The 13,435-nt window shown below is 37.0% G+C and overlaps 1 protein-coding gene across 1 annotated transcript in view; it reads left to right on the top strand.

The window, feature by feature from the left end:
* Positions 1 to 448: 448 nt before the first annotated feature.
* The window catches only part of DNAH8 (dynein axonemal heavy chain 8), a 313,373-nt gene continuing 300,386 nt past the window's right edge, over positions 449 to 13,435 (top strand). Inside the window, exons 1-4 of the mRNA XM_053671408.1 lie at positions 449 to 533; positions 4,527 to 4,678; positions 5,377 to 5,566; positions 6,047 to 6,210. Of these exons, the coding sequence (XP_053527383.1) occupies positions 473 to 533; positions 4,527 to 4,678; positions 5,377 to 5,566; positions 6,047 to 6,210 (567 nt within the window). The 5' untranslated portion in view covers positions 449 to 472. The remainder of the gene's footprint in view (positions 534 to 4,526; positions 4,679 to 5,376; positions 5,567 to 6,046; positions 6,211 to 13,435) is intronic.

Raw genomic sequence — 13,435 nt, 5'->3', positions numbered from 1 at the left:
AAAAACAGTTACTCAAATAATTGGTCAAACAAAATGGTTAATCAGGCAAGTTTTCTATTCCTCAAGCCAGCTTTTAAGAATAGTTTCTTCTAACAAAAATTCTGTACAGTTACCTAGAGTTGGTCTCACCTATTTATTCCTGTAAGATTTTATCAGAAGGGTCAGGTAAGTGGCCACCCACTTATACATGTAGCTTGTTAATGTAGGTTCAGAAATAGAATTTACCCTACATTCCACAGTAATTTTGGAGTTAAATTCATTCAGATTCTAATCCTGCCTTTGATGTGCCTGTCAGTGTGTATCTAGAATAAACCTTTTGAGCCTCATTTTTTAATCTAGAAAATGATGAGGAATAAAGGATGTAAAATGCCTTTGCGCAGGGCTTGGTTCATTTTATTATAGCTCCCTAGTCATTTTATTGATCATAATTTTTTCTTTTATTTAACAGCTGGAACCATTTTCTTATTTTTTAATGAAAGATGGCTCTAAGACATTGAAATTTTTGTACCAGGAAGGAGATGTACCGGGCATTGGTAAGGATGTTTTACTAGGGCAGTGTGCCACCTGTTAGTTAATAAATGTTAAAGAGCATGTCTGTTCTCTTAAACAGGGAAAATCATATAAAGAAAATTTACTAGAAGCTTACATCTTCAAAACAATGCATTTTCAATCCAAATATATATTTCAGATGCTGCCTTAATGATTTAAGGAGAAAACATCCTTACAGAAATCATTGACCTCTCTTGGGGAATACACATTTTTACTAGAATTTAATTGGATTTTCCCTGAAACAGGTGGAGTCATTTTGCACACATGTTTTCAGATGACTGGAAGTAGTTACAAAATTATCCTCCAGCTCAGCAGCTGCTCCTGTGGTCCCGGGTCACACCTGTGTCTGCTACAGCTGCGCGGTGGACTATCTGGCTCTGCCTACTGTTCACATTATTCCTAAAAAAGTTAACACTTGACCAAGTTGTTAAACATTTGCCTTAGTAACTGGTGCACAGCCATTATTTTGGTTTCAGACTTACCTTCCAAACCCTGTGGATTTTACCTTTGGTGTCTCCTTCCTGTTGGTCCTTTCTCACTTTCCTCCACTGCTGCCTTGAGGCTGGGCCCGTATTTCATGCCTGCCCTAGTATTCCAGACTGAAAACAGTACCAGATTTCCCTTCTGAAGTTCACACTCGTCATTCCTGCCAAGCAAATCTTTTCTTATGCTGTTAGTTAGAGGATTGGGTCCAACTCTTCATTTATCCACTAAGGCCCAGAGTAACCTGGACACACAGTATCTGTGTAGTTTGATTTCTTGTTCTTCCAGAAACGAGCCTTCTGCTCCCTGTAAGCTGGTTCCTTCATTGCTTTCTGTTCATACCAGAGTCATTTCTGTGCACTTTCCTCTGCCTTCCTGATTCCCTCAGAATGCCTTCCTTCTATCCAGCGACCCAAATCCTGTACCTCCTCCAGATGACCTGATGCACTCTCTTCTATAGAGTCCTCCCAGAATGTTCCAAACCACACCCATCCCTATTCTCTAGACTTCTGTGTCATTTAAAGTCTGCATCGTAAAATACAGCATCTGATTATGTTCTTCTATTTTCATTTAACTGTCGAATGTATGTGTCTTTCTTCACCAACAAAATATAGTGACTACGTCTGCTCTGTTGATGTTCTGTTTCTCCCAGTTCTTATGCTGGGGTATTATTGTATGGTCCATGTTTTCATAACTTATTAAAATTTAAAACAGTAGCTGAAAAATATTTAAAAGAAGATATCTACCATTAGAAGAAAAATAAAAATCACCCACCTTCCCACTCACTTGAAACTCCTTGATGGATACCCTCTATTAACAAATAAATAAATAAAGAAGAAAGGAAACAGACACACAGAGAGATGTCTTTGTAGAGAGAGTATATGTATATATATGTAGATATGTAGACTTGGATATATAACATGTAGAGTTGGATCCCATTTTGTAATATGTAGGTATTATATATATGTATATATATATATAAAACATATATATAACAAAATGGGATCCAACTATATATATTACTCAGTGGCAGCTTTTAACATTTGATAATATTCTCTTCTCTGTGCCCTTAGATATATTTTTACAATTAAATTTTAAATAGGTGCATTGAATTTCTTTGGATAAGGTAATTATTATTTTCAAAACTTATTGCCTATCATTAGAATTAGGTTGTTTATAACTTTTTGCTTCTATAAACAATGCCTCACTGAAAATCACTGAAGCTAATTCTATGTGGATTAGGAAGACTTTTTAGGAAGAATTCTCAGGAGAAGAATTGTCAGAAGAAAGGATAGACTTACATTAATCATTATTCTTGCTATCTACAAAGTAATACATTTATTGACCACACGTAGAGGTAAATATTCCTCTATATGTCTTTCTTATATGCATGTTTTCTTACATGCAGTAACATATAAATGCTAATTATCATTTTAAAACTGTGACCATGTAATATATCTTATTCTTTTTTAAAAAAAGATTTTATTTATTTTGAGAGAGGGGAAGGGAGGAAGAGAGAGAGGAAGTGAAACATCCATGTGTGGTTGCCTCCTGAGTGCCTCCTACCAGGCACTTGGCCCAAAAGCCAGGCATGTCCTCTGCTTGGGAATCAAACTGGTGACCCTTTGGTTCGCAGGCCAGCACTCAATCCACTGAGTCACATTATCCAGGGCAATATATTTTATTTTTGACTCGTTTTTTGCACTTGACATTTTCTGTGTTTAAAAAATGTTGTACAGTGTTCCATAGTATAGTTGCATTGTGATTTTTATGAACCATTCCCCTAATGATCAATCTGTCAGCCAGGAATATGTTCAGCTGTAAGTCAGAGAAATCCTAATAGTGTCTTAAACAAATATGGGGTCTGTTTTTCTCTTGTAACAAGATAGACAGTGGCTAGCAGTGGTTCAAATGCTTAGCAGTGCCTCAGAAAACAGATTCCCTTTATCCTGCCATTTTTAGCATGTTGACTCTATATTCATGTTTGCCCCATGAAACTCTAGGCATCACATCCAGGTTCAAGGCACTTGTGTGAAAGGGCTTCACTAGTCACACCTCTCCTCTTTTATTTGGAAAGCTGAAGTCGTCTATGTCTTATTGACCAGAACTGTGTCACATGGTTCCTTAGGGGCTAGGGAGGCTGAGAAGGCATTCTTCCAGGGAGTGTGCACATTGCTTAATGGGACAAAGTCAGGTTCTCTTATCAAGGAAAAGGGGAAGGGAGAATATTTAGGTTATAGGTAGCTCTTGTGCCAGCCTCCGTGAATGAGCATTTAAGGTCTTACGTTGTGTCAGTGTTCTTTGGCTGTAAGCAACAGAAATAGCCTGTGGCTTAGGTAAGAAAAAAATGTTTGGGTAGTCCACACATTTTAGAATTAGTTGAACCATCAGGCCTTGGAAAGGGCAGAAATAGAGCATTTCCATGGATTTTAGGGCAGGTTTTTTTTGTTTTTGTTTTTGTTTTTTTTTTGCTGGGGCAGGGGAGAGGTTCATCACCAGATTGACATCTCTTAAATCCTCTTTTATCTCTGTGTGTGTCTCTTTAAGATTTACATTCTTTCTTATTTGTTTGTTTATTATTTTACTGATGAGAGAGACAGAAAGATTGATTTGTCATTCTACTTGTGCACGCATTGGTTGCTTCTTGTATATGCCCTGACCGAGGATTGAACCTGTAACCTTGGCATATTGGGATGATGCTTTAACCAACTGAGGTACCTAGCCAGGGCGTCAAGATTTACATTCTTTTAGAGAGTCTAGTCTGATTTTTAGGTACCCACCACTGCAGGGCTTTGAGACTGGTGTCCTTCAGAATCACAGGATGGGAGGAGTCCCCCAAACCCAAAGGAAAGAAGACAAGGCATATAAAACATTTTTGTGGTTTTGTGATGGGGAATTAAATATTTTATATGTCATCTTTTAAATTGGCTGTTGTTGTAAATAGGAAAGCTTTGATTTTGCATGCTAATATTCCAACCAACCATCTAACAGAATTATATTATTAATAGTTTTTTAAGTTAACGAAAGGTTTATAATTAAATTATTAGTTTTCATTGAAATTAGTTCAAGGAAAGAATTAATATAAATGTAAGAAATTGGGTGCTATGCATATATTTAATAAATAGCTGAATTGTCTCAGGAGAGTCACTGAGGCTTCTCAGAGACATGGTTTTCAGCCAAGATCTGAGCGATAAGTTGGAATTAGGTAGGCAAAATATCGGGAGTTGGATAGAAGGACAGTTTGTGTAAAGGCCCTGTCTGAGGCCTGGCTCAGAGGAACAGATGTTCAGAGCTCAGGGAAAGGAACCATAGGAGGCCACAGTTAAAGAATTCCAATATTGACATCTTTGTGTAGACAAAACATTTATTCCACAATCATATCAAAACTTTTTACAATAAAGTGAAGCAAGTAGTGACACTGTAAGATGAAGGGCAATTTATCACAATTGATCGAGTCTGTGATCATGTGCTAAATTCTTGGCTTTTGTTTTCAGAATGTGGTCGGACTATTGCTGGAGTGACCAAAGGGGCAAAAATGATGAGACTGTATATAGACAGTGCAGCCCCGGAGAAACTGAAAGGACTGTGTATATTTTTTGTTCGCTGTCAAAATGATACTGCTATCAATATTAAAACTATTCATGAGGTATGTTTACCTTTTCTAAAAGAGATAAATATTTTTCTAGCTTTATTGAGATATAGTAGATTGTATATAAGATTGTATAAGTTTAAGATGTGTGAGTTGATTTAATGCACTTACATATTGAGAAATGATTACCATTGTAACATTACCAATACCTGTTTACTGTTTCTTTTTTGTGTGTGTGATGATACTTAAGATCTATTCTCTTAGCAGGTTTCAAGTATATAATATGGACTGGTTAACTATAATCACTATGCTGTACAGTAGATCCTCAAAACTTGCTCATCTTAACAAAGTTGTGCCCTTTGGCCAGTGTTCTTTCTTTGCAGAATTCCTGGCGGAGGGCTAGTTTCACTGTTTCTTTCCTGGACTGACACAGTTATTCTGATTTCCTTTTTGGAGAGTGGGCAACTTTCAGCTGAGAACTTTATGCCGGAGGCTCAGTTTCATTTCACTCACATGCTCTAGGCTCCAGGATATACCTCCTTCCCTCTGCAGAAATAAAAGCACCAAACATGTGAATGGTTAAAATGGGGGCAGAATATAATTGTTGATTTTAGAACTCTAATATTCACAACCACGTAAGTTTTTCTAATAATTTATAAAATGCATTGTCCATGGTTATTGTAATACGAAATAGGTTATGATTCTCAGTTCTGTAATGGGATCAGCCTATCAACATTTGAATGCTTTTCTTTCAGGAAGTGCTATTTACTGTTCTGGATGCCTCGCAAGGCCTCCTAATTGGGATTAGGAATATGCTGGCAAAGATATTTCTACCAGCTATTCTTGCAACAAATAATTGGGGTGCTTTAAACCAGTCTAAACAAGGAGAATCTGAAAAACATATTTTCACTGAAACCATCAACAGATACCTTTCATTTTTAGATGGTAAGTATAAAATTTCATGTTTACTAAAAATGAGAAAATTGACTGTGTTATTAAAAATAAACATTAGGGAAAAAATCCACTTTAAAAGAAGATATTAAAGTAATTACAGAGCTAGAGATAAGATATCGGATCATCAGCACCTTTTTTTTTCAGGGATTTTTGCAGGAGTAAATAAGTTCTCATTTTTATTTTTCATTGTAGCAGAAGGATTCTCTTCCTACATTATTTGTGAAAATTTTTACCATATTTAAACACATATACATTATTATAAACTCTTAAGAATATAATTATATTATTTCATATTATTAAAGCACAATTTTATTAAGAAACCATCAAGTCAGTCTAATTATTAATTAGAATTATATAATATTTCTATAAAGTATTAGGTCTCTTACATTTTAATAATTACAGTTTGAAACCACACAGTGACATTTATACATTGACATTAAACACCTCTTCTCAATATTTTTTTCCTTGTAGGTGCTAGAATAAGTATTGAGGGAACAGTGAAGTTAAAGAAGATAGACAACATTGATTTTTCTAAACTGCATGCCTTTGAAGATGTGACAGTTGCAGCTAGCAATTCAGAAACTGTTCGTCAGCTGGAGGACGTGCTGATGGTGTGGTACAAACAGATTGAACAGGTGAGATGATTCAAGTAATTTCATCAGGTATGAGTCGCAGTTACATCTGTGGTATAGTCACTGCAGTTTATCCCTAAAAGTTAAGGGAAGGGGAGTCTTCCAGATTCTGTTGTGAAACCCAGCCTATTCTTGACTCCAGTGCAAAATTCATTGTTCTCTGTGGACCACTGAATGTCAATTTTAATATATTTTTCACATTAAGGAGGAAACTATAACAACATGGGTTAAGAATGAAATAATGAAGAATTAGGAGTATATTGTTTATACTCTTCAGAAGGTAGAGAGGAAGAGAACACAATGAAGAGACTGGGCACTAAATATTCTTGGTTTATCCATGGAATTGCCTGTGTTGACAAAGAGGTCCAAACTAAGCTTATTTATGTCAGTACTACTCTGGCCACATACATTCTCTGGCAGTAACAAAAGCAATGTTATGAATGGGATATATGTCAACATTCTGAGAGATGCCAACTTATATATTATAAACACTATTAAAAATCATGTAATTAGGACTTTTGCCAAGATGGAGGCGTAGGTGGAAGCACTGCACCTTCTTGCACAACCAAGTTTAAAAACAACAAAGTTTTAGCAACGAAAACACAGCCAAACCACAGAAAATTGAACTACACGGAAGTCTGACAACAACGAACCCCTCAGCCAAACTGGTAAGAGGGGCAGAGCCAGCAGAAGAGCGGGGTGGGCAGGAAGATCCACCAGACCAACCCGGGCCCACGACCCAGATGGGCCAGCAGCTGTGGGTGGATCCCAGGTGTGGAGAAGTGGGTGGACCCACTGAGAGCACAAGGCGGTGGGCCCACTGAGGGCTGATCACGGTCACACATTCGTGCGCAGATAAACCAGTCAAGGAGCTAGCAGTGAGACAGACCGCGAAGACCCCAGTGGCAGGAAGTGGCAGAGGGAACCACCATTGTCATTCTCTGACCCCGCCCCCATATACAGCATCACAAACCAGCAACCTGGGTGGCCCCGCCCTGGTGAACAACTAAGGTTCTGCTCCTCATACCAGATCAAAACATGGCTCAAGAAGAACTCAAAGCCCCTGAGCCAATAAATCTAAGCAATGAAGAAATAGCCAAACTTTCAGATGCACAGTTCAAAACACTGGTGATCAGGATGCTCACAGAACTGGTGATTTTAGTCACAAATTAGAGGAACATATGAAGGCTAAACTAATTGAAATGAATGGAAATACACAGGAAACCAATAGTAATGGAAAGGAAACTGGGACTCAAATCAAAGGAGTGGACCAGAAGGAGGAAAAAACATGACCAAACAGAAAAATATGAAGAAATAAGAATTCAAAAAAATGAGAGGCTTAGGAACCTTCAGGACATCTTTAAACGTTTCAACATCCAAATTATAGGGGTACCAGAAGGGGAAGAGGAACAGCCACCAGTGGAAAACTGATTTGAACAAATAATAAAGGAGAACTTCCCCAATCTGGCAAAGGAAATAGATTTCCAGGAAATCCAGCAAGCTCAGAGAGTCCCAGAGAAGTTGGACCCAAGAAGGAACACACCAAGGCACATCATCATTACATTAGCCAAGATTAAAATGAAGGAGAGAATCCTAGAAGCAGCAAGACATAAGGGGACAGTCACCTACAAAGGAGTCCCCATCAGACTGTCAGCAGATTTCTCAAAAGAGACCTTACAGGCAAGAAGGGGCTGGAAAGAGGTATTCCAAGTCATGAAAACCAAAGACCTACAACCAAGATTGCTCTATCCAGCAAAACTTTCATTTAGAATGGAAGGGCAGATAAGGTGCTTCTCAGATAAGATCAAATTCAAGGAGTTCATCATCACCAAGCCCTTATTATATGAAATGTTAAAGGGACTTACTTAAGAAAAAGAAGATAAAAAAGATGAACAGTGAAAGGACAGCAAATTCACAGTTATTAAGAACCACACCTAAAACAAAAGCAAACTAAGAGGACAGCTAGATCAGGAGCGAACCATAGAAATGAAGATCACATGGAGGGTTAGCAACAGGGGAGTGGGAGGAGGAGAAGGGGGAGAAGGTACAGAAAATAAGTAGCATAGATAGTAGGTAGAAAATAGATAGGGGGAGGGCAAGAATAGTAGGGGAAATAATAGAATCTAAAGAACTTGTGACACATGGATATAAACGAAATGGGGGGAATGGTGGGCGAGGGGGTGTGCAGGGTGGAGGGGAATGAAGGGGGAAATAGAACAACTGTAATGGCATAATTAATAAAATATATTAAAAAAAGAAAGAAAAAATCATGTAATTGCTCTAAAAAATCATGTAATTGCCCTGAAAGGACTCTAGGAGCCAGCTTACAGATCTCTGGTTCATGAGCACGGGACAATGGACCTAGAAAAAGAAAGTGTTCAGTTAAATGAGGATGGGGGGAGAAAAATCTTGACCAAGCAAGTATTAGAGAAAAGGATTTTCAGTATTACTTCTCAAAGAACTATGCTGGAAGGAAGGAGGCGTGGTTGGAGTGGAAAAATTGAAGGGCTTTGGAAACTCCACCAAGGCCTGGAGTTCTGGCCACTGAATTTGCTTCTAGGTGTCACTAGGTAATTGATGTGCATAACTATGCACCAGAGAACTCCTGAAGCCACTGCTCTGCCACAGGAGGAAGGGAGAGTTGTAAACCACTATGGAAATCAAGCCCGCTCCTACACAATGGCCAAGGAGACCCTCTCCAATTATTATGATCAATCAGTGTAGATTTTCACTCACAAAAATGAACAAGGAAAAGAAAATGTTTGACATAAGAGATTTAACCACTTGAAACAAGCAAATCAACTTGGGTGATTGCAGCAAATTATATCCAGTTAAGCAGAATCAATGTAGAAAATGGGAGAGATCTTTAAAAAATATTACATGAAAAATAAACCTTGACCTCTTGTCATACACAAAATTTATTCAAGGTGCATCATAGACATAAATCTGAAAGCTAAAACTAAAAAAAGAGAACATAAAACAACATGAATCTCAAAAACATGTGTGAGAGAAGCCAATCTTAAAGAAAAGGAATGTGAAGCTCTGGCCAGGTGGCTCGGCTAGTTGGGTGCTGTCCTGTTCACCAGAAGGAGGCAGGTTCAGTTCCTGCCTGGGGCACGTGCAGGAGGCAACCAGTGATGTTTCTCTTGCATTGATATTTCTCTCTTTCTCTCTAAAATAAATTTAAAAAAATCCTCAGTACAAATTTTAAAAAATTAAAAATATAGTAATGTGGAAAACGAAACAAAAATTGTAAAGGAAGTAAAAGATAACATAAAACTACAGTAATATCTTAAGTAAGATATAAAACCCAGAAGGCATGAAAGAAAAAAATGATTGATTTGGCTACATAAAAAAGAAAAATTAGTAACTTCCACATGACAAAAACTACCATAAACAAAGTTAAAAGATAAGTGACCTTCTGAGAGAACATATTATCAGAATATATAATAAAGAGTTTGTATACATAATATATAAAGAACTTATGTTAGTCATTAAGAATGATCAATTCAGAGAAGTATAGACCAAGGATATGAACAATGTTATTAAAGGAAAGTACATGGAGAAGTTTGACCTGGAGAGAAAAAGGGGGTATAGGGATGACATGGTGTTTTCAACTATTTGATGGGATTTAATGTGAAATTTAAGTTGCACTGTATGGTCTTAGAAGGAAGAAGGAAGACCAGAGAGATTGATGGTTATAAGGAGAAGACAGGAAATGGAATGTGCTGAATCCTTGGGAGTATTCAATTTGAGGCTGGATTACCATCTATGAATAATGTAACAGGAATTAAACATCAAAAGGGTTGTTTGATTTAAAATTTAAAGTTAATTTCAAGGTCCATTTCCATTTTTAAATTCAGTTATTCAAATTATATAGACTTTCAGCTATTTAAAAAGTTTAAATTATGTCTAGTATCCTCTATTTAGGGAGGTGGAGAAGCTTGTAATAAGATTAGGAAAGAGTTCCATAAACCATGTTTAAAATTAAAAGCTTTTTATGGATTAAAAATAGAATCTTCATAGGCTTGAAAAATTAACAATGTATTTTTTCCTCATTTGTATTCTTAAAAATACAATGGCAGTTTAAGTTATGAAAAGTTATACACATTGAAAAGTACAGAAAATGGTATAACACTGCTGTAACTGAGATTAAACGGATACCTTTCACTTCAGATCTTCTCTTCTAATGCCCCCAACCCTGCCTTCCCCCTCCCTCCGTATCACCGCAGTGCTCCTGTGACTGACTCCTCCTGTTCGCCTGAAAGTTTTACACTTTTACTGCATTTAAAAATTTGTAAGCTTTGTATGACAGATATAAATAAATTATGTAGGTACATATACTACGTGTTTGTGTTTAAAATTTGTGTTTTTAATAACAGGTACACTACGATTAAGGATCATTTTACAGTTTTATTGTTCATTTAACATTCTCTTTCATATTAGCATAAGTAAATTTAATTAACTGATTTCTCTATGAAGAAATCTAGGAGACATTTAAATTATGTCTAGTATCCTCTGTTTAGGGAGGTAGAGAAGTTTAATCATTTATTCCTTCAGAAAGAAGATAGTTGTTTCTACTTTTTTCCTATTGCAAACAATAAAAATATGCATTTAATGAATATCTTTGTTTGGGTCTCCTTTGTACACGTTCAAGAGTTTCCCAGGGGAACTGCTGAGAGAAATAGAGAATGGATATTTTGTGGGGATAACAAAGCCCTCCAAATACTGGTTATATAACTATAAAATATAAAATACTAACTATAATCCTTTTTACACAACATCTGAGAGTTCCCATTTCTTCAGATCTTTCATTACATTTGGGACTGTCAGATCTTTATTCATAGCCAGTATATTGGATGTGCAGTGGTACCTTGATTTACTTTGCATTACCTTGAATGCATTTGAGGTTGAGCATGTTTAATGGCTATTTATGTTCCTCTTCGTTGAATTGCCTCTTCATATTGTTTACCTAGTTATACTTCAGTTTGCTTGGTGTTCTCTTACTGAATTAAATAATATTTTCTGGATATTAATCCTTTCTTGGTCCTCCTTGTAGTCTTCGTTTTCATTTGGTATTATAAACCCATTTCTGTTCAAGTGTTATGAAGATATTCTTTTATGTTAAATGGTGAAATAGACAAGGATAAATATAATGAAATAAACAAATTATTGAAAAATTGCACCTGTATAACCTTTGCACAAGTCAAGACATAGAAGATTGCCAGCACCAACAACCCCCCTGCATTCCTCTTCCTGATTGCGATTCCCTCTTCTTCCCCCAGCAGTAACTGCTTCCTTAGTAATTATGATATTAGTTTCATGGTTTTCTTTATAGTTTTACCCCATCTTCAATATTTTTTTAAAAATTATTTTTATTTTGATGGAGTCCCATTTGTTTATTCCTTCCTTTATGTCCCTTGAAATTTTCTCAAAAAACTGAAAATGGAACTGCCTTTTGACCCAGCAATTCCACTGCTGGGATTATACCCTATGGATCCTGAAATACCAATTTAAAAGATCCTAGGCACCCCAGTGTTCATAGCAGCACAATTTACAATAGCTAAATGTTGCAAGCAATCTAAGTGCCCATCAGTAAATGAGTGGATAAAAAAAAAACAATGGTACATTTACATGATGGAATACTATGTAGCAGAAAGAGAGAAGGATTTCCTACCCTTCCAGACAGCATAGATGGATTTGGAGAGCATTATGCTAAGTGAAATAAGACAGGCTGTGAAAGACAAACATCATATGATCTCACCTATAAGTGGAATCTGATCACAACAAACAAGCAAGCAAAATACAACCAGAGACATTGGAATAAAGAACAAATTGACAGTAACCAGAGAGGATGGGAGAGAGGGGTAATAAGGGATAATAGGGGAACGGTCATCAAGGAACATGAATAAAGGACCCAAGGACAAAGCCAAAGCAGGGTAGGCTTGAGGGTGGGAGGAGCAGGGGAGAGAGGTTGGGGGAGGGGATGGAGACGGCTATACTTGAACAACAATAGAAAATTATTTTTAGAAAGGGAGAGAGGGAGAAAGGGAGGGAAACACCGATGGGGGAGAGAAACATTTGATAATATTGACTGGTTGCTTCGCACTCCTTCTTGCATGCCTCTTGCATGCCTCCAACTGGGGACCTGGCCAATACTGTGGGGATGTTCCCTGACCAGGAATCGAACCGGCCACATTTCTGATTGAAGATGATGCCCAACTCACTAAGCTACTTCAGCCAGGGCATCTTTGATGTGTTTTTTAAGTTTTACCATTTTGTTTTTAACATTTAGGTATTTAAAGCACCTGGAATTATTTTTATGTGCAGGCAGAATATGAGGTAGCAATCTAGTTTTGTCTTTTCCATATAGCCAGTCATTTTTTCCCCAGAACTGTTTATTTAATAGTCCATTCTTTCCTAACAAATTTGTAATACTACCTCTGTAACATACTAAGTTTTGGAACCCAGAACTTTTCTATATCACTGGTGGTGTACTTAATTGTTTTTTGTACTTACTCTATGCTGCTTTTATAAGTCACCATTTGGTATGGAAAGTCCCTTTCTGTATTTTTCTTCAAAATTGCATAGATAATTTCTGCCTAATTGTTCTTCCAAATTAATTTTAAGACTAGTTTTTCAAGTATCATCAAAACCCCTTTTGAGATTTTGATTGAAAATTCATTGAATGTTTGAGGTCTATCTGGAAAAAGTCCAGCCATTGTTAATGTAACAAGAATGGCTTGTGCAATGTTGATTTAACCTGGAAGCCAAGGAGAGTGGACTGGAATGTGCATGTATAAACAGTGACAGTTTCACTGTACTAGTTAGTGGTTGGTAGATGCTGTTGAGTGAGCATGTGTGCTGTGTGGCCATCACATTCAAAATGAGTGAGTAGAACAATGAATCTACCAAATTTTGCATTAAGCTTGGACATTCCTCTGTGGAAACTATTTGGATGATTCAGAAGGCTTTTGGGGATGATGCAATGAGTGCAACATAAAGTGTGGCACAAATTCTTTAAAGATGGCCAAGAGTCTGCTGAAAGAGATTCACATTCTGGAAAGCCTGCAACAAACGTAAAACCGGAGAATGTTGAATGGGTATGGGCTGCAATCAACAAAGACTGGCAACCGAGGTGACTCAGCCACCCTACAGCCCAGATTTGGCACCCTGCAACTTCTGGCTTTTCCCAAAACTAAAATCACCTTTGAAAGGGATGAGATTT

The sequence above is a fragment of the Artibeus jamaicensis genome, unplaced genomic scaffold (genome assembly GCF_021234435.1).
Source record: "Artibeus jamaicensis isolate MK-2021 breed Jamaican fruit bat unplaced genomic scaffold, CSHL_Jam_final contig_1803, whole genome shotgun sequence".
Taxonomy (NCBI): domain Eukaryota; kingdom Metazoa; phylum Chordata; class Mammalia; order Chiroptera; family Phyllostomidae; genus Artibeus; species Artibeus jamaicensis.
This window is presented reverse-complemented; position numbering and strand designations above follow the sequence as displayed.